Source organism: Cervus canadensis, chromosome 9 (assembly GCF_019320065.1).
Source record: "Cervus canadensis isolate Bull #8, Minnesota chromosome 9, ASM1932006v1, whole genome shotgun sequence".
Classification (NCBI taxonomy): Eukaryota; Metazoa; Chordata; class Mammalia; order Artiodactyla; family Cervidae; genus Cervus; species Cervus canadensis.
Genome location: NC_057394.1, coordinates 72,639,924 through 72,666,524, shown reverse-complemented (window position 1 = coordinate 72,666,524; position 26,601 = coordinate 72,639,924). Strand labels below are relative to the sequence as shown.

Here is a 26,601-nt window from a genome sequence, read left to right as displayed (position 1 = left end):
TTCATGAGAATTATATAGGCATTTTAAAATAAGAATGCTTATGTCTTCTGTTTAAAAATTATACTTCTCAGAATCATAATGATACTTGGCCTATTAATAAACAAAATTGCTAAAGCAAAAGGAAATCTGACTTTTGCTATAAATATCTTAAAAATTTTTGTCCAAAAGAGGTATAAAGATTTTTACTTTTGACAGTAAATTCTTCAAAATTATTAGAAGGCAGACAATGGCACAGGTTTATTCCAGCTGTAAAATTTTAATTTCAAATGAAACAATGTGACACTGATACGTAAGAATACAATCAAAGGTGACAGATAACCTAATTCATTTTTCTGGTTTGTTCCAGCCTCCAGGCACCAGTCAAATATCGAAGTCGTATAAAAAGTAGATCCTTTCCCATCTGTAGCCAGCTCCAAAAGGGAACTAGTTTAGAACCTGTAATTTGAAAATAATTAAAAATATTTTCAGAGGAAAATGTAATAGTTAAAACTGTATTTTAGAAGTCAATCTACACCATCTTTGTGAGCTTCTAGTCACCATAATGTGTATTATCTGTATGTAAAAACAATTCCATTTGTACACGTAAAAATGATTTTTGGGGGTAAGTCTTCATGTGTACACACTGCTTTTCAGTTTCATATACTACAGAGAATTGGGCAAACCTCTGTATATAATACAAGTACAGATTAATAATCTGAGATAAGAAAGCCAAGACAGAAATCCAAATTTTACTCTATTTCTACTAAAGATTCTAAATCAGATCAAAGAAATATGTCTTAGCTAGGCCGCCTTCTTGTCCAGTGGTTGTCAAATGGTAATATATCAAGCCCAGCTGACTCCATGAGATCTACCTCCTTGAGCGTGTTTTAAAGTTTAGATTCCTTTATTTTACCCCTTGGAATTGTTTTTAAGTAAGTCAGCAGTCCCCTCCAGTTTCAGTTAACTGGGGTGCTGTGTGGTAAAGTGACCTGGTCAGGACCACAGGACAGTCACTGACAGTTTCCAGATTTAAGGCCAAATGCTCTGGCTTTCTCTTTTTCTTCCTCCCCACCCTCCCAGCTTTACTGAAGTATAATTGACAAATAAAACAAATGTATTTAAGGTGCACAGTGCGATGATCTGATAGCCGGATACACTGTGAAATGATTACCCACAATCGAGTTAACACATCCACCGTAATTTTATTTAAATCGTGGACAAGACAGGTAAACATCTTTAAAACCAAAGTGAATGGTTTCTCTAAAAACAATAAAAACAAAACACCTTGATGTGAAATAAAACTTGGGAGGATCTAAACACAGAATTTCAGATGGCCCCTGCTCGAGCAGGGAGTCTGGGGATGATGAACACAAAACCTGCTCACTGAGTGAAACGGTTAATGAGATTTAACACTCAGCTACCTGAGAAATGCAAAGTGAGCAAATGATCTAAACTGAAACGTACTTTTACTTTCCCCCACTTCAGTGTCCCATAGAGTCCATGCTGGGCGCAAAGCAACACGGACACTGGGATGGAGCCGATCACAGCGGGTCTGAGCATCCTCTCACCTGCTCCCCTTCCCCGGCGGTCTGTGCTGCTACCACGGAGATGAGTCAAACCGCTGTAAACTCAGTATAACTCAGCAAGACTCCCAGACGTGAGCATAGTTTGTATGGTTTCTAGGCTGGTTCTTAAGCTTTTTCTGTCCCTAAACAGCTCAGGTTGCTTAATACCACACTGACTTTTCAAGAGGAGGCCATGCTCACCTGGAGGAGAAGTAACTGAAAGTCTCCAGTAATGCTCCTCCCACATGGTGAATTAATTTGGGATCATTCTAAGCTAAGCAAAGGAGAACACTAGAATATATTTTGAATTCTAAACAGTGAGAGCTGTTTAAGCACTTCTGAATAGAAATCAGGAATTATGATAGATTTCACATTATTATAAACCTTAGAGATCTTTACATTTTTGGATGTATGTACAGACACTAGCTAAAAACCAGCTGTGAATGGATTATGGATATTTGGAGTAAAAGCAGCTATAATTCTTCATTTAGCTTTGCAAAGTGGTTTGTAGGTATTCTAAACTCACTGAGCAATGACATAATACAATACTAAAAAAAAAGGTATTATAAAAAGTAAAGTTTACTCCAAGACTGTCCACCTTGCTTGTAGCCCAGTCATCACGATTCTGTCTACTGTACAAGTTTTCACTGAATTTCTTAGGCAAGCCAGTAGGCCTAATGAAGACCCTAAGAAGAGACTAAAAAAATCCAGAAGGCAGTAAGCCAGCTGGAGGCAGGTATCGGGGATCAGTAGGCAATCCTGTCTATGAAACTGCCTCTCTGAGTCAGGAGACCTGAGTGGGCCCTGAAGGGGGGTGAGGGGTGACAGGAAAGCCAGCTGACGTCACTGGCAACGTACTGTATGGTCTGAGGTCTTCCCCCTACTTAAGATCAGCTGTAACATAAACAATATGCTCACCTTCAATTTCAGTCCAGTTGACAGCAATTTCTGCTATTGGGATTTTAAAGAACTGTGCTATGTAAAGCAGTTCTACATCAAATGCCCTGAAATAGAAAATATATGGCTATTTATTATAAAAAGACAAACAGTGTAACTAAATCTCTATCTACCTTGGCATGTTTTAAAGAAGCTTACACGGCAGATTATAAAAGCTTATATTGTAAAAGTGAAGGTCAGATAAACGTAAGGTCAAATAAAAGTCAAGGAGTGGAGGAGTTTCAAGGCAAATAAAAATGTTGAGTGTCACTGTGTAACATTTAAATGAGAAATATGGTGTCTCTCTCACAATGCAGAATGCGCAGAGGTAAAAATGTTCTCTTGGTGTCCAAGAGAAAATTTAATCCAAGAGAAATTTTTAAGATGGATGGTTTTCACATCCCCACTTTAGCTAGCTCAAGATAGAGAACTGATAGCATTTTAAACTGATTAAGAGAGCTGATAGAACAACCATTGAGAAGCACTACGAGAGAATGTTCTCAATCGCTTTAGAGCTGCTTGGTTATGTTCTTCTACCATCACAGAACCAAGGTTTCATTTCTAAGTACAGGGTCCCTGTGGCCTACCTTCCGCCTTCCCTCCCCAATGCTGTCCCGGACTGCACAGTAGTGGCAGCTGGCCAAAGTGAAAAGCCAGTTTCGGCTGGTGTGAAAGGCCTGGGGGGTATGTATAACTACAGACATACAGAGATCATCTTCAGTTTCAATCCCCAGCTCAGCCTTCCTTCTACCTGTGGAAGGTTCTTTCTTAAAGATCCTCTTCAGTCAGTCCTTTGGTTTAGGTCAAATCTGCTTCCCTTAACATTGAATCCTGCGATGTTGGATTCTTACAGCATTCTCCCCCAGTTGCTTCCTTTCACTCACATTAGTACCCCTCCCTGTGGTATGTTTGCCTGTCTCTAAAGGCACTGAAGTCTTTTACTGTTTTGCTTTCATTGTTGAGACATTAACACCCCCTTCTCACTCCACTTTCTTGACTGCACAGAACATACTTCAAACTTCCCAAGCTTTTAAAATTTTAAAATATTAGCACAAATAGCAAAATGCCTCAAATCCACTTCCATTTGATTTCCCTGATGCCAAGCAATCTGAATTTGGAGTTTTGTTTTCTTGGCTACAATACTACCAATGTCCATTATGCAACTAGTTTAAATCCCAAGTGTTTGGATAATTCAGTATGAAAACTTTTTTTTTTAAACATGTAATGCTTTTTCTTATCCTAATAAAATATTTACTTAAGATGATAAAACCATCTACAGAAGTGTTCTTTGTGTTTCTAAAAGGACTATGTAAAACTTCCGTTAAATAGAATTGTGATATTCATGAAAGAAGGAAACAATTTGAATATTAAGCCTTGTGCTTAATCCTTCACTCTCTCAACACAAAACCCAAAAATTACCTAATGGGCTTCTGAGTTAGTTCTAATGATATTCAATAGTCTGATCATTAAATACTTCTCCAAGGTTATTAGTATAGAATCATTGACTCATCAAAGGCACAACACAAGAATGATGAATGAAAAGGAGAGGGGTGAAAAAGCAGCTGAATAACTGAATTTATATTAAAAAAACTGAAAGGGTTATTCATCTTCTAAACTATTATTTTTATTATAGCCTTCACCCCTTAAACATTTTAGATGTGAGATGTTTATTAAAACAAAACACATTACCATATTATAAATAAAAGACCAATCTGGTACCAAAGCAAACATTATAATTCAAGTACCAAGTCCTTCTAGCTGGATAATGAAGAGAAGGGTCATTCTCCAGCTAAGTGACTTCTCGAGCTTTTTAACAGTGGAGAGGGCAAAGCTGCCACGTTTTCTTTTGTGACTTAGTTCCTGGTATATGTTTCCTCATGAACAGATCTATTTCTGGAGAATGAAGAGTGTGCTGACTGTTAAACGGCAGATACACACATACCCTCCTGCTCCCTCCTGAAAGACCACTAAAATTAAAACGGCAATGAAAGGACAGTAAGACAAGAACAAAAGCTGACGAGAGTAGTAAAAAAAAAAATCTGAATATTGGAAAGTAGCTGGACAAGTGGTACCCAGGCAGAGTGGACAGTGGCCGAGGGAGAAGCCCAGAGCAGCTAATGGTCACAGAGGCCCCTGAGGTTCAGGCATCAGGGGCCTCGACGGACCTGTAGGAGGTGCAGTGGGCTGCAAACTGGAGGACTCACTGAAAATCTGTGTAAGATTCTCCTTTCTTCCAGTTGATTCTGTAAATGCTGGCAGCCAGGCTCATGTGTCCTAGGCAGGAGATTGAAGGATCTCACTTTAGTGAAAATGACCAGCCCCCAAACAAAGTGACAGCTGGGAGCTACCCATACAAAGTGGCCCCTCTCGTTTAGTCCGCAGTGACATTTACCAGTCGGTCAGAGTTCTTTGACCATGCACACGGCTGCTGATGAGCTTTACAGGGTCATACTAAAGATACCTGAAGGTAAACTTTAATGATAGAAATAAACATAAAAAAACTGCAGCAAAACAACAGGCAAGGAAAGAAGAAAATCTCCAAGTGTTAAATGAGACATTAAGAGACGCAGTGGAAGACACTATAGTCGTAAAACAGAAAAATGAATACTGGAATACAAGAGTTGTAGGAAATTGCAGTTTTGATAGCAGAGATAAAAATTCAACAGGAAGGTTAGATGATAAAATCGAGGAAACCTCAATAGAAAAATAGGAAGAAGAGAAAATAAGAGGATCAACAGGGAAGTTCTACGTGTGTTTCACAAAGAAGAAGAGAGAGGAAATTGTTGAAGAAAGGATTAAAGGGCATTTCTGAGAAACAAAGGACATGGGTTTCCAGAGTTAGAGGCCTACTGAGTTCTCAACAAAATGCATGGAAAAGAGCCATGTTAAGTTGCTGAATCATGACATTTCAAAACACTCTGGAGGAAAAAAAGGCTTCCAAAGCGGGGTGGAAACAATATGCCACAGAAAAGAATCAAGATTAGATTATCGACAGAACTGGACTTTTCCACAGAAACACTGAGTGCCAAAGAATACAGAGCAACGCTTTCCAAATCCTGAGGAAAAATGATTTCCAACCTGTAACTCTTTCTCCAGCTAAATGGTAAACGAGCATGAGGGTGGAGTAAAGGCACGTCTCCACACGCGGGGTCTTGCAGTGCCTGTTTCACATTTTCAGAAAGTTTCATAGAGGATGTGCTCTACTAAAATAGGATGGAAGCCAAGGAGAACTAGATGGAGGACAGGAGCTGCAGCAGACCAGCAAACAACTCGAAAGGAAGAGCCGACGAGATGTCTCTGAGAAAAAGATGGAACTGAGGCATAATCTGATGCCTCTGGGATTCACGCTTCTGTCAGAGTGAGCATGAGGAAGTGTCAAATCCACAGTCAAGAAATGCCAACAAAAAGCTCCAGGCAGTTATTACCTTTAGGAAAAACAAAAAGTACTACAATTATATGGGTCTATAATCTCATTGCATGCTACAGATCAAATCTGAATTCTCCTTACCCAGCTAGAATGATCAACGCTGAGCTGAGCAAAATTATTTTAAAACTGCAGTAGGCACGTAAGTGTGCAGGATAAACAGGAGTTTAAGAGAATACTTAAACATTCATTTCCTACTTTGGAAAGTAATATCTAAAACTGAAAAACTGAGACACAGCTATGCAGATACTTTGTTCTGAGTATGGAGCAAATGCCACAAGCAAGCAGTAAAGAAATGACGGTGGCTACAGTCAGGGAGCAGAAATCGGGGGGCGGCAGGGGGCGCCACGGCGGGGGATGGGGGAGTAAAAGGAGATGGGGCCAAAGACAACGGTCGTCTTCTTATAAACCCGATGGAATGATTTTAAATTATGAATAACACCGATTAAAAATAAAAAATATTTACTGGAAGAAGGTACATTTCAAAGAATCCATTTTAAAAATTACTCATAAACAGGGTCAAATTATACCTTAACATTAAATGGGAAGACTTTAGGTGAGGTAGAGTTCAGAGGATGGAGACTATATTTATTTAACATTTAACGTTACTCATACTCAAGCAATTCTGAGTCAAAGAGATGGCTGTAGTTTTTCAACTTGGGCAATACAGTGTGTATTATACCTTGATGTTTTCTAACACCTAGAAACTCTACTTGACTTGGATTTCCTGAAAGTTACGAGAAAAATTTCAGTGAATCTTTAGAATAAGTCCTCTTAAGAAAACTGTCTAAGGTGACACCTACATGGAAATGAGTAGATGCACAATTTGATTTCTAAAACTTACACGGCACAAGAGAAAACCCACATCAGCTCTATAGTGTTTCTTGATTGAAGTGTAGGAACAGAGATGTTTAAATAAAAACAGTGAGACATTACTGCTTATCAGGCTGATACAGGCCTATTTGATGGTTCTCCTTTATGGGCACCAAAGAAACATTATTGGATCCTAAAGAGAGATGTCAGAGGTTAAAATTTTAAGTCAATCAAATCTCAAATAAGTAATGAGAAAGGAGTGCACATGAACATAAGATTTACAGAAGAAAAAAAACCAAAACACATTCTTTTACTTAAAAGAACACATAAAACCTGGGAATGGTGCTGGCCAATAGGGCAGCCACGACCCACATGTGGCTGGTTACTGGGCACTGACATGTGGCTGGTCTGAACCGATAGGTACTATACTCTCAAGACATAGTACAAAGAAAAGAATGTAAAATAGTTCAATATCTTTTTCATACTGAATGCATGCCAAAATGACTATGCTTAATACTGTGCTAAAGATAGTATTAAATTTCATCTTTCTACTTTTTAATGTGGCTACTAAAAAGTTTAAAATTACACATATGGCTTGCATTCGTGTCTTCTATTCTATTTCTGTTGGACAGTGCTGCCTTAGAACAATCCTGACAAGGAAGTTTCATGATTTTAAAGTCAAGCCTAAAACCCTACTGTTCTCCATTTTTAAATCCTTCCTTTTAAACTACAAAGAACCTAGCTCTTTGACCCTAGATGTGGACACAACTGCTGAATGAAAAATACCTATTGCAGAGGTGTGTTTCTGGAGTGGCTTCTTAGAGTCTCTGATTTTGGAGTCCATTAACTATCAGTATATTTTCTTCTCCAACAACATAACAGAAACATGCATTTAAATTTAAAGACCAAATGTAAGTACTTAAAAAAATTTTAACCTAGGGAAAAAGGATTTAAAAACATGTTGATCATTTTAATTCTGAAACTCCAGTTTCTTTATAAAGTTATTTGGGAAGATTAGATGACATCTATTTCTAGGGGTTAACAAACATTTGCAAATACATGCATGAAAGTTACACAGACTACATGAATGAATATCTACCGGAATAATTATGCAGACTCCTGCCACAAACAGAATTCACACAGAACCCAGAACTAGCACTGAGTATTAATTCTTTCTACAGTATTTACGGAGTAGATATGATGGGTCAGGCACTCTCTTAGACAGTGAACTATACCATATGTTAATATTTTATATTGTCATAAATGTTATGACACTTAATCATCGCAAATCCATTTACTTTTTGTTTTTAAAGTGTGCAACTGATTAGGATTTTCTGCTCTTGTGGAGTTTATGTTTTAATAGAGAAAAATAAACATTACACAAATAAAACACTACAGATGTGACAGGTGCTACAAGAAAGGTTTATGGTGCTCCAACAGCACACAGTAGGGGCATCTGGTCTACTAGAGAGTGAGGGCAGGCTGTCCTAAGGAAGATCTGAAGGATAAATGGATGCTGATGGAGAGGCAGTGGTGATGAGAAGGGAAGAAACTGCATGCGGAGACTCAGGTGGGCAAAATCATAAAACCAATATTGATGCAGGTATCATTATCACTCTCAAGGCCCAGGGAAGGCACTCAAAGGCAATGGGTAGCAAAGAGGTGTGTCTGATCATTTCTAATTTTTTAAGAGATCCCCCTGGCTGCAGCACAGGAACCGATGTCCTATGGAGTTTTTAATTCTGAAACTGGAGTTTCAGAATTAAAATGATCAAACTGATGGTGGTGAAGATGAAGAGAAATGAAGGGACAGTAAGAATGACTCCAGGTTTCAGGCTTCTGTGTTACACTATTAGTCCCTAAACAGGCTGAGAGCTGAAGCGAGGTCTGGAATGAAGAGAGGCTGAGATAACAGTATATTTTAAGCTAGAGTGCTCTGAAGTATCAAATGTTGCTGATGGATTCATCAAGATGGTAAGTAGTCATATTAAACAAGACAATTGGATTTAATAATAGGAGGGTAACGAGATGTTTAGATGGGAGGACGGGTGAGGAGTGGCAAGCAGGAAGACGGAGACAATGAATATAGACCATTTTTCCAGGAATAAGTTGGCTGTGGAAGGAAAGAGGGCTAGGACTGGAGGGGTGCTGGTGGCTGGTGTCAATGGAGACCATGCTTTTTTATTGGCGAGGGAAATTTAAACTTGGAAAAACTGATGAGAAAAACACGGCTGAGAGAAAAGGCTAAACACACAAGAGAGAAAGTAAGTGAATAGGATTGGGTTCTTAGAAGGTGGAAGGGGATGCAGAGATCCAAGAATTGGCCTTAGGCAGGAGAGGGAACTCACTCCTGTAAAAGAAAAAAGAGAAACTGGATACCCTTTTCTGCTTTGATATTTCTGAATTTCTCTGCAAAGGAAAAAAGGAAGCTTAAGGAAACAGGATGTTTTCAGGCCTCTTGAATGATACTGTCTATAATTAAGGTGAAAATATAACTTCATACCCTATATTTGGTTTGAGATGTTAAAAATAAGAACCAAACCAGGATAGGCACAGATTAAGTTTACAGATGTAAGTGTGAATTTTGTTTAAACCTGGAGGTTCATTAGGAGAATACAGGGTTGCTTCCCATTACCTGGAGTAACTGCTGCATAGGAAGACATACCAGACACACGCCGGTTAGGAACCTACCATCGTTCAATGTGGAGAGATGAAAACGTCCGTGACGCTGCTTCTCGAGTTAATAATTTGAACCCACACTGTGTGTCCCTGATTCCTTTGACACAAAGGAACCACACCAGAAAGTGGAACCCATACATGAGAAGAGTACGGAAGTAAGAACGCTGCAACAGAGACAAAATATAAATGACTTTTCCATTTATCTATAAAGGAGACATTGAAAACAATCTGGCTGCAGAGAACCGCAATTTAATATTTAACTGACTGGGTAGATCTCACACATGAACACCACCATCCCATTAGCTGCCCTGGCGAATTCTATTCTACACTGAGGATGCCTACTGCTTGGAGCTGGCAGGAGCTAGAGAAGTAGTTAGTCCCTTCCTGGAGGTTTAGTCAGACAAGAAGCAGCACAGTGACTGTGAGAGCTGGGGCTTCAGCTGCCAGAAACCTGCTCAGCAGTTGGGGGGCTGCTATGGGCAAGAGGGACATCTCCTCTACCCCGTCTTTTGCGCCTCTGTGCCCCAGACATATTTTGGTTTCAAAAAAGGTGAGTTACCAGAATATCTTGGGAAAATGAAACATGATTTCAACCTGAAGTTTGATACCTGGCTAATGAGAATACAACAGCAGGGGTCAGCAAGAGTGTCAAAGAAGCCACAGACCATCAAGGAGTTTGAAACAAAAACCCAGTCTCCCTAATTAAGTATGACAGATACTTCTGATAAAATATATTTTAGCAGGCTAAGTTATTTAATATTTTGGAAATTAAATTTAAGTAGTCTTTTATCTAAGTATTCCCTATTGTTAGCAGTCATTAATTTTATTATTAGTAGTAACACAACACATATTTTATTCATAAAACAATGAAAACTTAAAAGCATAAGAAAAACAGATCAGTAATTACCATGGCAGTCAAGACTTTCATATTTAGGATTAAAAAAAGATAATATCTTAAAATTTTCTATAATTACGGTAATAGACCCATGGAATGATATATTACATATGCACGTAAGAAACCCCATAAAAGTCTATGCAAAATAATATCTCGTCCTAGTAAATCAAGGTCCTTTCCTCCTTCTGGCTTTTCTTTTTCATTACTGTAATCTTTAGGATCATTCTTCATTCACATGACTTTTCCTATCACCAAGGAACAAAATCATGACTCAACAGTCATATAAGATGACATAAGAGAAAAGCCACTGCACTGAGCAGCCTCTATTTGAATCCTGGCTCCATTAATAATTAGGCTGACCTTGAGCAGGTTACTTCCACTCTCTAAATCCCACTTCCCTCATCGAGAATGGAAATGCCTGCCTCACGAAGGTAAAGATTAAATGGTACAGTATTAAAGTCTTTAGCCTGGTGTTTGGTACAGGAAGTAACAGACATTTAATAAATGCTTTTAGTAAGGGAAGAAGGTTTGAAAGCTCACTTTAACCTCCTGACTGAATTTCACTTGTGTATTAAACAGGACAAGAAGGGAAGGAAGACTAAAATATCAAACTTATCTAGATGGTACTAAAAGAAAGTCTTTGGAAAGCTCTAGCACTTCTCACTGATCACCTAGAATCATTAGTTAGGTTTTGATGTAAGTATGTCTTACCTCTCTAAGCAGATAGGGCAGAAACCTCATCTTAAAATACTCTGGGAATCTCACAACAGCTTGCTCTGTGCCTTCCATTTAAAATATTTCCAATAAATACTGGTTGACTGATTAAACCTCCAAAAGACCATTTATGCTTAGGAAAGGAACAAATAGAAATCGAAAGATAGAAAAATAAAAATTAAAAGGTAGAAAAACAATACCTATAAACTAGTTCTCAAATGATTTTTAATGTGATTGAGATGAGCTTACTAGCAACCAAATAAAAATATTCATGACTGCTTTTGCTTGGATGTTAATACAAGATTTTTGTTTGTTTTAGGATAATGGCTATCTTAAAAAAAAAAACAAAAAAACCACAAACATGTGGAGTTCACATGAGGACTTTAACTTATTTGGTTTCTAACATATTGAAAAGCAAAACAATATAAACAACAGGATCTTTAATTTTTAAAACTTTAAAAAGTATCTTAAAGTTTAGAAGACATCTAAAAACACAGACCTATTTAGTTAAATGAAGGTAACAAAGTCATAGGAGAGCATTATATGAACTTCTGAAGTAGATATTTTAAAATATTTACTATTTTAACATTAACAATAGTTTCTAATATTTATGAAACATAAACAAGGAATTCAGGTGAAACTTAAAGCTGACTGGTAATTTTATTATCTTAAAAAGAGAAGTTAAAGAAGTCTCAAGATATAAGCAAAGACTCTTCAAAAATATAAAGAGATCAAACAAACAGTAATGGATTCTATTTTGAATCCTTTAAAAATGATAAATTTGAGAATACCCAGACAATATAAACACAACTGTTTTAACTGTTACACAGAACATATGGGCATATGAACACATTTAAGGAGGCTTAAATGACCCCACTGGTGCTGTATCATGCATGTCTGTCTTCTAGGAGGGCAACAGAACAGACAGTAGGATTAACTGAGAATACGTACAAGGGTGTTTAGGTAAGGTAAGTCTGAAAACTACATAGTTTAGTTACCAAAGTTGCTGTTTACTGTGTTAATTAATACTCCTGTAATTTTCTCACTGTCCACAGATCGACCACCATGGAGGATCTGCATCGCCTGTAGCATGTTCAAAGAACCCCAGTGGCCAAGAAGTGGATGGCCATGCCAGTTTCTTGGACACGTGGCCAAATAGACATGTTGCCCCTTGGAGACAACCTTCTCTAAGACAGACATAGTTCTATGAGAATCACCTAGACTTGAACAAGCAGCCTACTCAGCAGGAGGTATACATAGCGGCTCCAGTGAACAACTGCTGATCAGTTTAGCCTTTCTTTCTGGAGCAGCTGCCAATTCTATAGAGCCCTAAAGCACTATGTCAGTCACTAAGTTTTAGAGATGGAGGAATGGATGGACAGATGACAAAAGAAAAGATCCCTTGATGACTGGTTAAAAGCAGCACTCAGTAAAAGAAGGTCCAGACCATAGCACAGTCTCATTCTAAATACTATCTTGAAAAAATTCAAAGAGTTTTCAACTAATGGAAGTTCTAAATGAAAAGAATTTACATCGTTAAAAACAAAACCAAAAACCACAATTCCCTTCTATTGCCAACAACAACAACAGGTCCCAGTCATTTCTTTTCTAGATTACTTCAACTGCTTCCTATTTCTCCAATCTTTTTCCTTTCCAAGTTTATTATAATTTTTCCCCATTTATATATTTTTTTTAAAAAGGGAAAAAATTTACTCACAAAACCCTTAATCTCTGTTTTCATTAAGTGTTTTTGTTTGAACAGATTTTTTAACACAAACAAGTATACTGCATTTATAGTATCATACTGTTTTCCATGCAACCTAACATTTTAGTATTTCCCTACATTATTATACAGTCTCCACCGTGAAGTGAAATTAAAGTCGCTTCGTCATGTCCGACTCTTTGTGACCCTGTGGACTACACAGTCCATGGAATTCTCCAGGTCAGAATACTGGAGGGGGTAGCCTTTCCTTTCTCCAGGGAATCTTCCCAACCCAGGGGTTGGACCCAGGTCTCCCGTATTACAGGCGAATTCTTTACCAGCTGAGCCACAAGGGAAGCTGACTATCATGTATTTTATTGCTGTATGCCATTTCATCCAGGGGAAATATGTACACTTTCTAGCGTTGGGATACAGTACCTTGTAGTTTTTAGTATTTCACAATTATAAATCATGTTCTGAACACCTTGCACATACACTTTTCCTTTCCTTACCTCTTGTGTATCAGTGAAGTGATGAAGTTGGACTAGCTAGCCTCTAAACTCTTTCAGCACTATACTTCTAGGAGTTTAATATTCTCTATGGTTAATAGATTAACCTTTTCCAAATACCAGTAAGAGTTCATAGGGTTACAGAGTTACATTTAGACTAGATGCTGAAGATGATATAATAATTTATTTCTTAAAAAAAAAAAAAAAAAAGGAGAGTTCAAATTTTCGCATTTGAGCAAAATCCTTAAGGGATTTAATGGTTCTGCTATCAGTATATCTTTGGAAAAAATTAGAATTTTTTCATGTCCTATTTCAGAATCACTGAGGGAAAGGGTTAATCGTATAGTCCATTGGCTCTCAAACTCTGGTTGCATAAGGTGACCTGGGAAACTTAAAAATGCAGACTCCTGGTCCCATGGCTAGAATCTGATTTAGTGTCTAAGACTGGCCTAGGAATGTGCATTAAAGAAAAACACAAAGAAAAAACGCCCCAGATGATTTTGACCTTCCTCTGAAAACTATAGCTTTATGCTCAATCTACGTGACCACTCTAGCAGATGAACATATAAGAATACAATGGACAATTACTGAGTCTGATACATTAAGTCTACATTTTTACATGAAAAAGAAAATAAAAAACACTGCATAGAATGATTTCGTTATATTTTTTCCTTGAAGTCACTCCAGCTTCTTAGCCTAATCTGTAAATTACCACCTGAAGAAGTTAATATCTTCACTGATTTTTTTAATATACTGAAAAGGGCAGCACAACTTTACTCATGTGAAGTCATGTTGCTTTTCTAAGGGAAACAGTTTTTAAAAATTTAAACTTTGAATAAAATTTAAAATATAGTATTTCAGTGTGCTGACATGAGAAAGACTAAAGGCAAGTTGATTGGTTCAAATACACGTCATTTGGAGAAATTTGCCTTATACGATAACTGAATGGGGATGCTCTTTGTGTCTTCAGAAAAGAACTGCTTGCATCCTAACTCAAAGTGAAGTCTACACTCTCCCTTTATACTCATGAAAAAGAAAATAAAAATAAATCAATTCCTCTATGTGCTAATTAATACTTTCTTTTGAAAGGAACTTCATTTTTATGAGATTAATTATGAAAGCTTAAGCTTATTTCATGCTAATGTATATATAGAAAAGAAAAAAAAAGATGCATGATTGATGAAAGCCTCACCTGAGCAATTGACTCTTTTTCCAAATGAGCTCGAGATCCACAAGCAATAGCCATTTGATCCTGAAGAAAGAAGCAATGAAATAAGTTATCACTAATAAAATCTTTGCTTTCAATGTAAATATCTTATTTTTAGAAACTATTTTTTTTAAGTAACGTTAAATATCTTTAAAGGTTTACTGAGGAGTTCAGAATCTTAAAGAAGTCTAATTGTATTTACTGAGATGACAGTTTTCCCTGCTAAATATAAGAGGCATGGATTATTTCAGAATTCATATATTTAAGTAATTTTTCTAACTGAAAATACTTTGTCAATATAATTATAAGAAAAATTAGTAGTATTAGAAAGAAAAGGGTTATCTGTAGATAATGTGATTTTATATGTAATCACTGCATTATGGAAAACCCAAGAATATCAACTGAAAACTGATTACAAATAAGAGAATGTAAACGATGAGTGGGCACAAAATGAATATATATATAATATTTTAATCTTATATGTAGATACAATGATCAGATAATCATAATGGAAGCAAAAACAATATTAATAATATGAATAAAAAGGAAAAATTTATAATCTTTACAAGAAATGTAGCAAGATCTAAATAAAGGAAACATACAAATGCAACCAAAGGAAAGAAAAATATCTAATCACAGAGGGAAGACCATGACCATGGATGAGAGGGTGTGATTACAGCATTAAAAAGGCAACTCCCTAACTAAATTTTCAAATTTAAAGCCATAACAATAGAAATATAAAAATATTTTTTCACTGATTTAGATAAGCTAATTTGGAAGTTAATATTAAAAAATAAAGAACCAAGAAGAGCCCAGAATATTCTAAGAGTGAGAAAGGACTAGTGCCAGATGATTTAAAGTTACATTATAAAGCTAAAAATAATTAAAACGAAAGTTGTTGTTGTGTGTCTGACTCTTCTGCAACCCCATGGACTGTAGTCCCCCAGGCCCCTCTGTCCAGGGGATTTCCCAGGCAAGAATACTGGAGTGTGTTGACATTTCCTTCTTCAGGGGATCTTCCCAACCCAGGGATTGAACCCATGTCTTATGCACTGCAGGGGAATTCTTTACCACTGGGCCACCAGGGAAGCTGGAAAAACTAAGGCGCTATGCTGTGCTTAGTCACTTAGTCGTGTCTGACTCTGCAACCCCACGGACTGTAGCCCGCCAGGCTCCTCTGTCCATGGGGATTCTCCAGGCCAGAGTACTGGAGTGGGTTGCCGTACCCTCCTCGGGGGATCTTTCCAACCCAGGGATTGAACCCAGGTTTCCCGCATTGCAGGCAGATTCTTTACCGTCTGAGCCACCAGGAAGCCCAAGAATACTGGAGTGGGTAGCTTTTCCCTTCTCCAGGGGAACATCCAGACCCAGGAATCAACCAGGGTCTCCTGCATTGCAAGCCGATTCTTTACCAGCTGAGCTACCAGGGAAGCCCGAAAAACTAAGGTAGTAGAATGTAAATAGATGAACCTACGGATCAGAAGCGAAAGGCCAGAAACACACACACAAAACACATGTGTACTTAAGAGTATGGTAAAGACAAACATGTTTAAATCTGTGGGAAAAAGATGCTGTGGGGCACCTTGGTAGCCATTTAGAAACCAAATTAAATTGGATCTGAACCAGTCACTGACTAGAACATACTCCAGATAGCACTGAAGATTTAAGAGTGAAGTTATCAGAAATAATATTTTAAATGATCCCAAGGAAGGCACAAATATACAAACTCCAGAAAAATTCATCAACTTGACAAGAAAATTTTAAAAATTGTTGTATGGCAAAACAAGAAAAATCCAACCACATTAAAAATTAAAAGACAAATAAATTGGGGCAAAATACAGCAATAATTTATATTACAGACAAAAGGCTAATTTCCAAAATGTATTTTAAGTGCTCCTACAAAATTATTAAGAAAAGTACTCAACAACTGATTTGGAAAGAGATGAAGGTTATAAACACAAGTGCACAAAAATAAGAAGTGGAAATACCTTTTAAATCACTGAAGAGATTCCTACCTCAATCATGCTTATACCAAGAGCAATGTAAATAAAATCTATTAATTTTTTACCATATTGTACACACACATTCTATGTAGACAGCAATTTGAAAACTGTTATCCCAATTACAAATATACACACAATTTGACCCAGCAATTTTACAGCTAGGGATTCTTCCCATAATAAACTTGCATATGTGTAAAATGACATCTATATAAGGTTGATCACTTCAGTACTGTTTGAAGAAGCAACCTGAATGTCCATCCAAAGGGACTGGCTATGGACCTGTGAAAGTATAAGGAAGGATTCTGATGTACACAGAAGGCTCAATCTCCCAGATATGCTGTGAAATGCAAACAACAGGAACAATGCATAGTGTGTATTTAAAAAATAAAGAATACAACATACATCTTCTAGGTGGATATGCAGAAATGGATAACACTAACTTCTGAGAGTGACTGGGTGACTGAGAAATGCAGAGCTAGGTTCACTGCATACCTTCTTATACTATTTGAACTTTGAACCATTAATCAGAATAAATTTTTAAAAAGTGTTCATTGTAAAGAAATTGCTAAGTATATAAATTTACAAGCATACGGAAAAAAGTTGTTATAAAAACTCATGCATAATCTCACCACCTAAAAGCAGCCACTGCTAACATTTTGTATTATTTCCTTGTGTGTTTTTTGCTTTTGCGCTCCTTTTTCAAGTACTATTTACCCCAGTCTAGGGGGAAAAAACCTAAAATACTGGCTTAAGAAATCACTCCCTGCATGCTAGTCCCAGTTGATTCTATTTCCAATAGTTAAACTACTAAACAAGTGATCATCATGTACTTTGCTCAAAAAATTATTTTATAAAATCAAACATATGTTTATTGAGGTAGGATACTACAGGTTAGGAAACTGAAAAGCTGGGAGAAAAGCTTTACATTAAAAAAAAAAAAAAAGATGAAATACTTGGAACTATAGATCCCTATTTCATGTGTTTGTCATATAAGGCTCTACTTGAATTATACACATTTAGTTCACAACCTTAAAAGAATAATCATCTTCAGAGAAGGGACTGCAGGAAGCTTTTTAAAGTTCACCAGGTAAGGACAATTAGACTAGGATACGTGACCTGGCTACTCTAAGAGGAGACACAAGAAAGAAGTACAGCTCCCCCTTGAACAACCCAGGGCTGACCCGGGCAGGTGCAGGGAGGTGGGGTGTAGGCGCTCCTACACCCCGATTGTTGTTCAAGGGTCAGCTGGAGCAGCAGGTTTCTTATTGTTGCAATTAAAAATAAAACCAGCCAAGAAGAAAGAGGACAGTGGAAGCCACTGAAGAACATGCTGGCGATCCTGTCAAACCAATGCTGTAAAAGACATTTAAGTTAACTTCTGCCATCTAGTGAGTCAGTTGTGTATTCATTAGAGAACTCCACTACTTTGAAATTCATGTTCCTGCTTCACTATTTTCAGAACTATTCTAGTCAGTCTTCATTAGGGTTTAAGGAGATACATGTGAGGCATGCTTACGGGCTTTGTGGCTCAAATGAATTGAAAAGGGAGTACCAATTACATTAAAGACAGAACAAGAGTCTGTATCCTGAGAAACTGAAATTGAATATGCTGGTGTGTAATAAATTCAGAGCCACACTTCCACTTCCTAACAAAGCAAAAGAAATACAGAAACAGAGGTAACACCTGTACCAGTATAAGGACGGGAGTCAACGTTCAATGGCAGTATCTATGAGGTAACGGTGTCATGTTGTGACTGGATCCTCACCAACTTTGGTAGAAAATGACCAGGATGATAAGAAAAAGAAATCTGCTATTTAAAAACTGAAATAACTATTGACAGGCCAAAGTCGAGCAGACACACGAAAAACTGATAAAAGTTCTATGCAGCTTCATTGGGTTACCTGGGTTCCTTGCTGTTGTGAGATTTTTGTCATTCCTGTATAAGGGTGCACAGCTCTGAAGAATGGATCCACACCCAGCTTAAAGCCCCGACAATGGGGAGCCCTGGTGACTTCTGCTAAATCCTGGGATACTGTGTGTCAGTGAATGCTGTCCAAAGGCACTGACTCATCCTCAAAGTCTGACTCTTTCTGGATCAGGAGTATTTGGTAAAAAGCTCAGAATATGGTCAAGTTATCTTCTTTCTCTAAATGGCTTTTAAAGGCTAGAAATGGCACCAGGATTTTCTTTCTTTCCTCAACCTTTACTTTTTTTTTTCTTTTAAAACAAATGTTGATACTGCCTTTATTCATAATTGCCAAATGCTGGAAAGCTGCCCAAATGTCCTCCAACAGTTGAATGGATAAACAAGCTGTGGTACACCCACACAATGGAATACCACTTAGCAGTTAGAAGGCATAAATCACTGATATACACAGCAACTGGGATGAATCTCAGATGCATTATGTGGAGTGAAAGTCAACCTCCACTTTTTGAAGTTGTGACACAAACAGACACGTAATCTTTTTCGAGTGGTTGTTGCTTGTGTTTTGTTTTTGTTTCGTAAAACAAGATTCTGTGGTCCAGTTTCATTACATCTCCACACGGAAGTGTCAGTCTGTGCTTTTACATAAAAGATTTAGCTGAATATGGATGATAAATATTAAAACTCTGGTGGGAGTAAAGCAATTTAAAATTGAGAGAGATGGACAGAATATTAAACAAGTAATTGTGAAGTGAATCTCAGAAAATCAGTGAATGTTAGTAATTAACTCTTTTGTGGGACTGCATATAGGAATTTCACCAAAAAAAAAAAAAAAAAAATTCCCCAACTGTTTAACTTAAAAACACCATTTTGATTTTACTTTAGGCCCCCTCTGTTCTTTACTGAATATCATTTAAACTATACTCTTATACTCACTGGCCAAGGCTGTAGATCATTCAGTCCTTTTTCTAATTTCTCAATATCTGGAAACTTTGTGGCTCCGTCAGCATCTGCCATAAGGATCTTTTTTCCTCGAGAACTGAATACACCCTGTATGTCAAAATTTCAATTAAAAGAAAGTTGCTTAAAATCAAAGTTAAATTCGGTGACATAGCAATTTATTCTGCTTTACTTAAAATATCCAAGAAAGAAATATTAGGTATGACATGGCAGGAGGAGGCCAGAATTCCCTGAAAACAATTGATAAGATCATTCCAGAAGTATCCAGTGTCTACTCCATGATTTTAAAAGCTTTGTGAGGTCATACTACTAATACCTTGGAAAATATCAAGATGAGAAAATAGATTTGGATAAAGATATGCTGCATCAGTAAGAATAAAAATGTAAAATACCTACTATAAATATTACATCTGTATTATTTAAGTACAATGGCACTTAACAGGGACCAGGGGCTCCTTAGAGGAATATATGGAGAAGATATTTATGGAGAGATTGAACAAATATAATATAGACAGGTTTGCGGTGAAATGCATCATGACAGAGCTTTGGTATTTTTTATGATGGGATCTAAAATTAATTGTTGAGTAAAGAAATGTAGAATGCCACTAAAATTTAGGGAGTGTGGATATATTCAAATATTATTTTAGGTATCTGACACTCAGCAAACTTATGCCACTAAATTTTGAATTGATCAATCTTTGGGCAGAATATGGCCCTGCCAGTGCATACTTCACACAGAAACTATGCATCAGCTCTTAATTTCATGGTGCATTTGAGTGAATACATTGTTTCTTCAGTGGGAATACACTGTCACTTAACAGTGTGACTATAGATAAGATACACACATACAAATCTAGGGGGCTTCCTCGGTAGCTCAGCTGGTGAAGAACCACCTGCAATGCAGGAGATCCTGGTTTGACCCCTGGGTTGGGATGATCCCCTGGAGGAGGGAATGGCAACCCACTCCAGTCTTCTTGCCTGGAGAATTCCATGGACAGAGGAGGCTGGTGGGCTACAATCCATGGGATTGCAAAGAGTTGGGACACGACTGAGTGACTAAGCACAGCACAGCACATACAAATCTAGACAGAAATCTGATCATCTATTCTACTCGATTAAGCCACTTATTAGTAAATGTGATGTCTTTTTATCATATTCATTAGAATATGGGTGAAAAAGAAGAAATAAAAAAGTTGTATTTAACATCTGAACATCACATACTAAGTTTTCAGAAAGAGAAACATTACAAGGTACAAAATCTATAGCTATAAGTTTAAGATTAAAAAATAATAATAATAAAGGAGTAACTCAGTGATACATGATAAGGGGGTTTCTTGAATGTGGGCGACCCTCCCGATTCTACCACCGAGGGCCTCCACCTCACTGCTAGGTCAAGATGAATACTTGTTTCCGAATCACCCAGCACATCATAGCTATGACATGATATTTTATTTTTATTATGATCACATTATATACACATATATGTAAGAAGCTATTATTAAAAGCAATTTACCAGCCTTATTTGAAAGGCTGATATTTAACATGCCCGTTGCAGAACATACATGTGCTGTAATCGACAAAAGAGGCTATTCAAAATACCTTCATATTTCAGATAAAAATGTTGAAATTAGGTTATTACCATCCTAATTGCTCCGCCCTTTCCACGGTTCTTCACTAGCGTTATCACTCGTACTTTGTCGCTTCCATATTTCTGGCAGTATTTAAAAGCTACCTGTCAAATTACATAAAAGTCAGAATTAAAACAAATTTGAATTCCAAGACAGTAACAGAAACTGGGCTTCTGATTTTGGCTTAAACACTTGCTACTCTAGTTGCTCTCTCTGTGACCAGGAGGCGCCCACGCAGGTTCTGGTGGCCTAGAGAAGCTGCTCAATTCCTGGGGCCGAGATCCGAGCCTGACTGCTGAGGTCACGGCTCTCTCTCCTGCAGGGGAGACACCAGAACAGGCAGCGGCTGCCTCTTTTCTCTTGACTCCTCTGCCTAAGCTACAGAGCTTCTAGAGAAAATAAAAATAAAAGCCACGTGCTCCTTGACTGTGACACGTTTGTGACTGGGTTCCCAGAACTGCTTAAAGACCTGTTTACTTGTCAGCAGCCAACCTTCCTCCCCAGAGAAGCTGTCTGTATCCTACACCATTTCCCCCAAATCTTCTCCTCGAATTCCCCACTCTCAGCAGAGAATCCCACCAGACTTGTCCTCCTCTGAGTCTTCACCCTCTTTCTCTCTGCTGGCTCCTCAGCAGACTTACCTTTGAAGTCTGGTCTTTGCTGCCATCATCAACTACTATCACCTCATAAGTGAAGGTGGGATCTTGTTTCTGCAAAAAGCAAAAATAAAATACCACCATTCGGCATGGCCAACATCAAGAATTCTAATCAAGTTGTAAGGAAGCTAAAAAAACAACTAGTGTTTTTTTTACTGTTTATGTATATAAATATGAACACAAGTTTAAGTGTACAAAGCACACTTACAGAATGTGACTGTACAAAAGTGTATAATGTGTAAAAAGGCCAAGGCAAGAGGCTGAGCACAGAGGCCAGGGCCGTGACAGCTCCAGAATGGCCAGCACCGCCTCTTATCACGGATCCAGCCTGGGGTCCACAGCTTGGTGACCCGTTCTAGTATTAATTAGACGTCAGAGAAAACATGATACCTGTCTGTCCTCCAGATAACCCAGAGCTTCATCCATCATTACAGGCACTTAAAGGAAAAAAAAAAAAAAATATATATATATAAATATATATATATACACACACATATATAAATTGCTTTTGAAAATCACTTTGTCCCAGCACACAGTTTATGTATCAAAGAAGCCTGACTAACTAAGCCCTCCCGGGCTGTCCCCTCAGAGGCTATTTCTATCTGGAACGTCTGTCTTCTGCTCCCCTCTCGCTCCTCACTTCAACACTTCAGCATCAGACTGGATGCTCCTTTCTTGTCTAATCCACACTCACCCTTTCTCGTCTAATTCACAACTATCAACCATGCACACTCTCTACAGCCCACAAGTATCAAGGCTCTGGCCAAGTCCAAACTTTCAATTTCCTTTTCTTCCCAAACTACCCCTTACCAGAAGAATCAAGAAGGGCTTACACCGTTTTTCTTCATTGTATGAAGGCACGACCACAGAAAGCTGTTTGGTAGGTGAGTCCTGAATGCCGGGTAAGGCTTCCCTCTGGCCCCTGGCATTTAAGAAGAACTTCTCTTCTTCATGTCGATGAAGGTGTGGCATCTCTGTAGCAGTTATAAATGCAACAAAGGAAATCTAAAAGCAGATATGTTAATAAGAGATTATATTGTGGTGACCTTTTAAAACATGTGCTATGTTAGAATAGGGGCTTCCCTGGTGGCTTGGATGGTAAAGAATCTGCCTGCAATGCACAAGACCTGAGTTCGATCCCTGGGTCAGGAAGATCCCCTGGAGGAGGGAATGGCAACCCACTCCAGTATTCTTGCCTGGAGAATTCCATGGACAGAGGAGCCTGGTGGGCTACAGTCCATGGGGTTGCAAAGAGTTGGACATGACTGAGTGACTAACACTTATATTAGAATACATCATTTACATGATGCTTCCCCCATGAGGTGAAATATTTACTGTTTTTAGTCCATTAACAATGGTCTGGAGGTGACTTCAAAACTCCAACCATTCACCTCTTCTTGTAAACTGATTATTATTGTCCTTTTTTCCCTTACTAAGGTACTAATGCCCCAGGAGGCTCTCTGTGTCCTGTCATGCCCCAGGCTTCTGTCATCTCAGGTCTAAGAAGGAACAGTCACCCCGGAAGTGCCACCTACCCCGAGATGCCCTGCGCCCCCAGCCCCTCGCCCCACTCCCCCCACTCCCCCCACTCCCCCCAGAGCCCGTGTGAGGAAGCACACACTGCAGGGACAGCCTGCGGGCGAGGCCGGGCCTCTCACTCAGGACCAGGCTGATCCAGGTTGCAAGGAAAGCGTTTGCCGGCCCCAGAATAAGCACAGAAAGGCTGAAGAATATATACTCATCCCAGATTTCAGTTCAGAACACAGGATTTTTTGGAGTCAAGTATCAAATTTGGAGCTTGTAGGCACTATGAACTGCTAACATTATATAGCCCTCTTCCAGATTCACTAGGGAGCTGGCTTTGGAAATAACCATCATTTGTAGCACTGTTTCTACTGATATACTTTCTGCTTTCAAATCAATCAACTTTTTGATTCTAATCAACCTACCAACTTTGGGAATGCAATTCATTTGTAATTCAGTGACCATTTATAACATCCCACTGGAAACATACTGAAATTGAATGTGCTTCTGATTAGCACCAGTAGGAAGGCAGTGTGCTGCCTAGTGGTTAAAGAGTTCCTGCTCTGTACTCCAAGCATCCAGATTGTGGTTATTAAACTCAATTTCCTACTAAAAGTAACCAGTGCTCCTAGGAGGAATGGCTGATTCAAGTGGAGTAGCAGTCAGGCTAGGAAGCTACAAACGTAATGACAAAGTAGTCAACTTGACAGGGAAGAATTGAAGCTTCAAAAAGAATAACTAGTGCAGTGTATCAAAACACAGGAAAAACTTTGTGTCATGGGTTCCTAATGATACTGAAAAGAAAAAATTAATTAATCACCTTTGTAAGAAGCCAGGGAACCATCTCATTATTTTGAAAACTTCCCTTTTATCTCAACCTTTTAAAATATGAAAGGTATTTCAGAGTAACTGAATAGCTGAGGATGAATTTTTTTCATTACAAAATTCTAGGTAACACATGAAGGAATGATACAATTAGAATATTCCACTCTGCAACCCCCAATGAAACAGTGGATTTAGGCAGTGATCATCAATGGCTGCTAAAACCATTAGGTTAATGACAAACTTTATGATTGGTGGGTCAAGCTGGTAACTCCTGAAGCTGTGAATCCCACTAGACACCAAAGAAAATCAGACATCACAAGCTTCCTGATACAACACAAAAGGAGTAATCAGCACCATTCACACACTTCTCTTGATTAAAACTCAAATATGTATTTCATCAAATTGCAGCTGTAACCAGCAGTTCACAGGAAATTCAGGGGACAGAGCAAAACGTTAAAAGTCACCTAAGGGATGCAGTTACTAAAATCCAGATTGTGAGAAATTCTACAGAACAAGTGACTCTTTATGAAAGACAAGAGAAAAAAATAGAGGAGAAATTGCTTAAGAGACTTGAGACAAACTGATCTAGTGCTAAGTGTGTGTGGATACTGAATGAAATAAACCAGTTATACTAATACAAACACGAGGCATTTGAGCCAACAGTGTATTTTAAATCACTTAACAATGTTAAACTTAAAACTGCGATAACCTTATTGTGACTATGCTTTTAGAAGGCGGTCCTAACTTCAGAGAAAAATGCTTAACATTTACAGATAAAATGTTATGTCTTGGATTTGCTTCAAAATTAATTCAGAAAGGAAGCGGGTAAAGAGACAGTGGGGAGATATATATGAAACAAGACTGATGTGTTCTGTAATGATTTCCTGCTCTGGCATCTAAAGAAATGAAGTTCCACTAGTTGGGTGACATTTGCCTCCATGAGTCCATCTTTCCAACATCAGCTTCCTCACCAGTCAAGGGAAACTAATGATAACATTTCTGTCAGTTGCTGTTTCAAAGCTCAAAACAGATAATCCTGGTTGAAAGCTGAATACAATATCCAACATATTGGAAGTATTCAATAAATCGAAGCTCTTATAACCACTTTGAGCTACTACAATCAAATACTTCTAGTACAACCTCATAAGGTGCACATTTAACAGTCAACGCAAGACAGATTCAACCTAGTATTCTGTCAAACTCTGCCCCACCAAAAACCTGAAAAAAACAAACAATTCTCCATATACTACTGAGGGAAAAACAGACCTCTTCTCTCAGGCAGACACAAACACTAAACATGTCAGGATACATTGCTTGTTCTCTATCTAAACTACCTCTAAGCTGTAAATTCTGAGAAGCTGGCCCAGTGGCCTCCCTGGCAATGCTACCTAGGCTGCTAACCTCAACGTCAAGGAAGCGGAAATCTCTCTCTTTACTAACTAGATGGCGGGCCCATCCCAAATTATATGGGAGAAAGTTCACTTGGCAAATTTTCCACTACTTACGGATCAGGAAGTGTTAAAATGTCTCTGTGTTTCCACAGTAGTGGCAAAGAAAATCTGAGTTTGAATACCACTGTACTGTTTCGTGCAGATGCAGTAAACTTAGGGGGCTGAGTTCTGGGACATAACGACCCCCAACCGTACAGTAACACCAGGCCTTGGCCAGCTTGGTCTTCCTGATCCACTGACTTATCTACTCTGCTAATAGTTGGCTTGGTCAGTGCTGTCACCACTTTCCATCTGCTTAACTATACCAGGAAAGAGAGTGTCTAGAAAGCACAGACTTTCTGGCGGGGCTGAGGACCTCCCCGGGTAGGGCCAGAACTGCAGACCCGGGAGGGAATCTTGGAGAGGTCAGGGCTGAGAGGGCGGATGGGCAGAAGGTCCAGGAACCAGGGGACTAAGAGAAGACGGGGTGGGCATGTCCCAGTGAACGCCAAGTGCTAGGTTCTGGGCATGCAGGGAGAAGGAGCTCCAAAATAAAAACGAAGAACGGAAGGAAAGTGGGTGTGAAATTCTGGGGTCTAGGCTTGGGGAAGCGTAGTGCAAGGACACGTCAAAGAGCGGACAGCTCCGAGGAGAGGATGCCTGGGGGGGCGCGCCTCCAGGAGCCCAGTGAGCCCAGGCCCGCGTCTGTCCCCAACCCCTCTCCTCACCAGAATCAGGGCTGCGGCGGCCAGCGCCGCGCCGAGCACCGCCAGCTGCAGCAAGAGCGGACCCATCCTCCATGCCGGGCCGCCAGCCGCCCTATCCCGCGCCTACACACATGCGGAAGTGCGGCCGTGCAGCCCCGCCTCCTGCCCGCAGAGAGGCTACGCCAGCCGGGCGCCCGCCGCCCACAGCGCCGCCTCGCGGCCAGACCCGGTCACGCCCGGGGACCCGCGGGGACCACAGCGCCACCGCGTGACTATGTGTGCGATCGGCTCTGTTCAAACGTAGTAGGGTTGTCAGAATCAGCAAGGAGAAATAAACGGATGTCCACTTAAATTGAATTTCAGGTAGCAACGGATCGGTTTTTAACAGCATTATTAAAATATAACACACACTCATAAAGTTCACCCATTTAAGAGCTTTTTGTTATATTAATTTTGAAAAACTGATAAAACAAAATTTCCCATTTTAACCAGTTTATGTGTCTACTACAGTGACATTGAT

At 38.8% G+C, this 26,601-nt stretch overlaps 1 protein-coding gene across 1 annotated transcript; it reads right to left on the bottom strand.

Moving 5' to 3' along the window:
• Positions 1-236: 236 nt before the first annotated feature.
• Positions 237-26,239, bottom strand: ALG5 (ALG5 dolichyl-phosphate beta-glucosyltransferase). The gene is made up of 10 exons (XM_043477403.1): positions 26,103-26,239; positions 22,429-22,600; positions 21,986-22,032; positions 21,581-21,649; positions 20,951-21,043; positions 19,288-19,401; positions 14,409-14,468; positions 9,409-9,560; positions 2,463-2,548; positions 237-435 (listed from the first exon to the last, which is right to left on the bottom strand). The coding sequence occupies exons 1-10, from the start codon at positions 26,166-26,168 to the stop codon at positions 320-322; spliced, it is 975 nt and encodes a 324-aa protein (XP_043333338.1). The 5' UTR covers positions 26,169-26,239; the 3' UTR covers positions 237-319.
• Between the last annotated feature and the right edge of the window lie 362 nt (positions 26,240-26,601).

Excerpts from the sequence above, each read along its gene's own strand:
- ALG5 (XM_043477403.1), bottom strand. The coding sequence starts at position 26,168 with ATGGGTCCGCTCTTGCTGCAGCTGGCGGTGCTCGGCGCGGCGCTGGCC. Across the intron at positions 21,650-21,985 it reads GTTATCTGGAGGACAGACAG|AAACAAGATCCCACCTTCAC; the intron begins GTATCATGTTTT and ends TGCTTTTTGCAG. Across the intron at positions 14,469-19,287 it reads ATGATCTACAGCCTTGGCCA|GATCAAATGGCTATTGCTTG; the intron begins GTGAGTATAAGA and ends TTCTTTCTTCAG.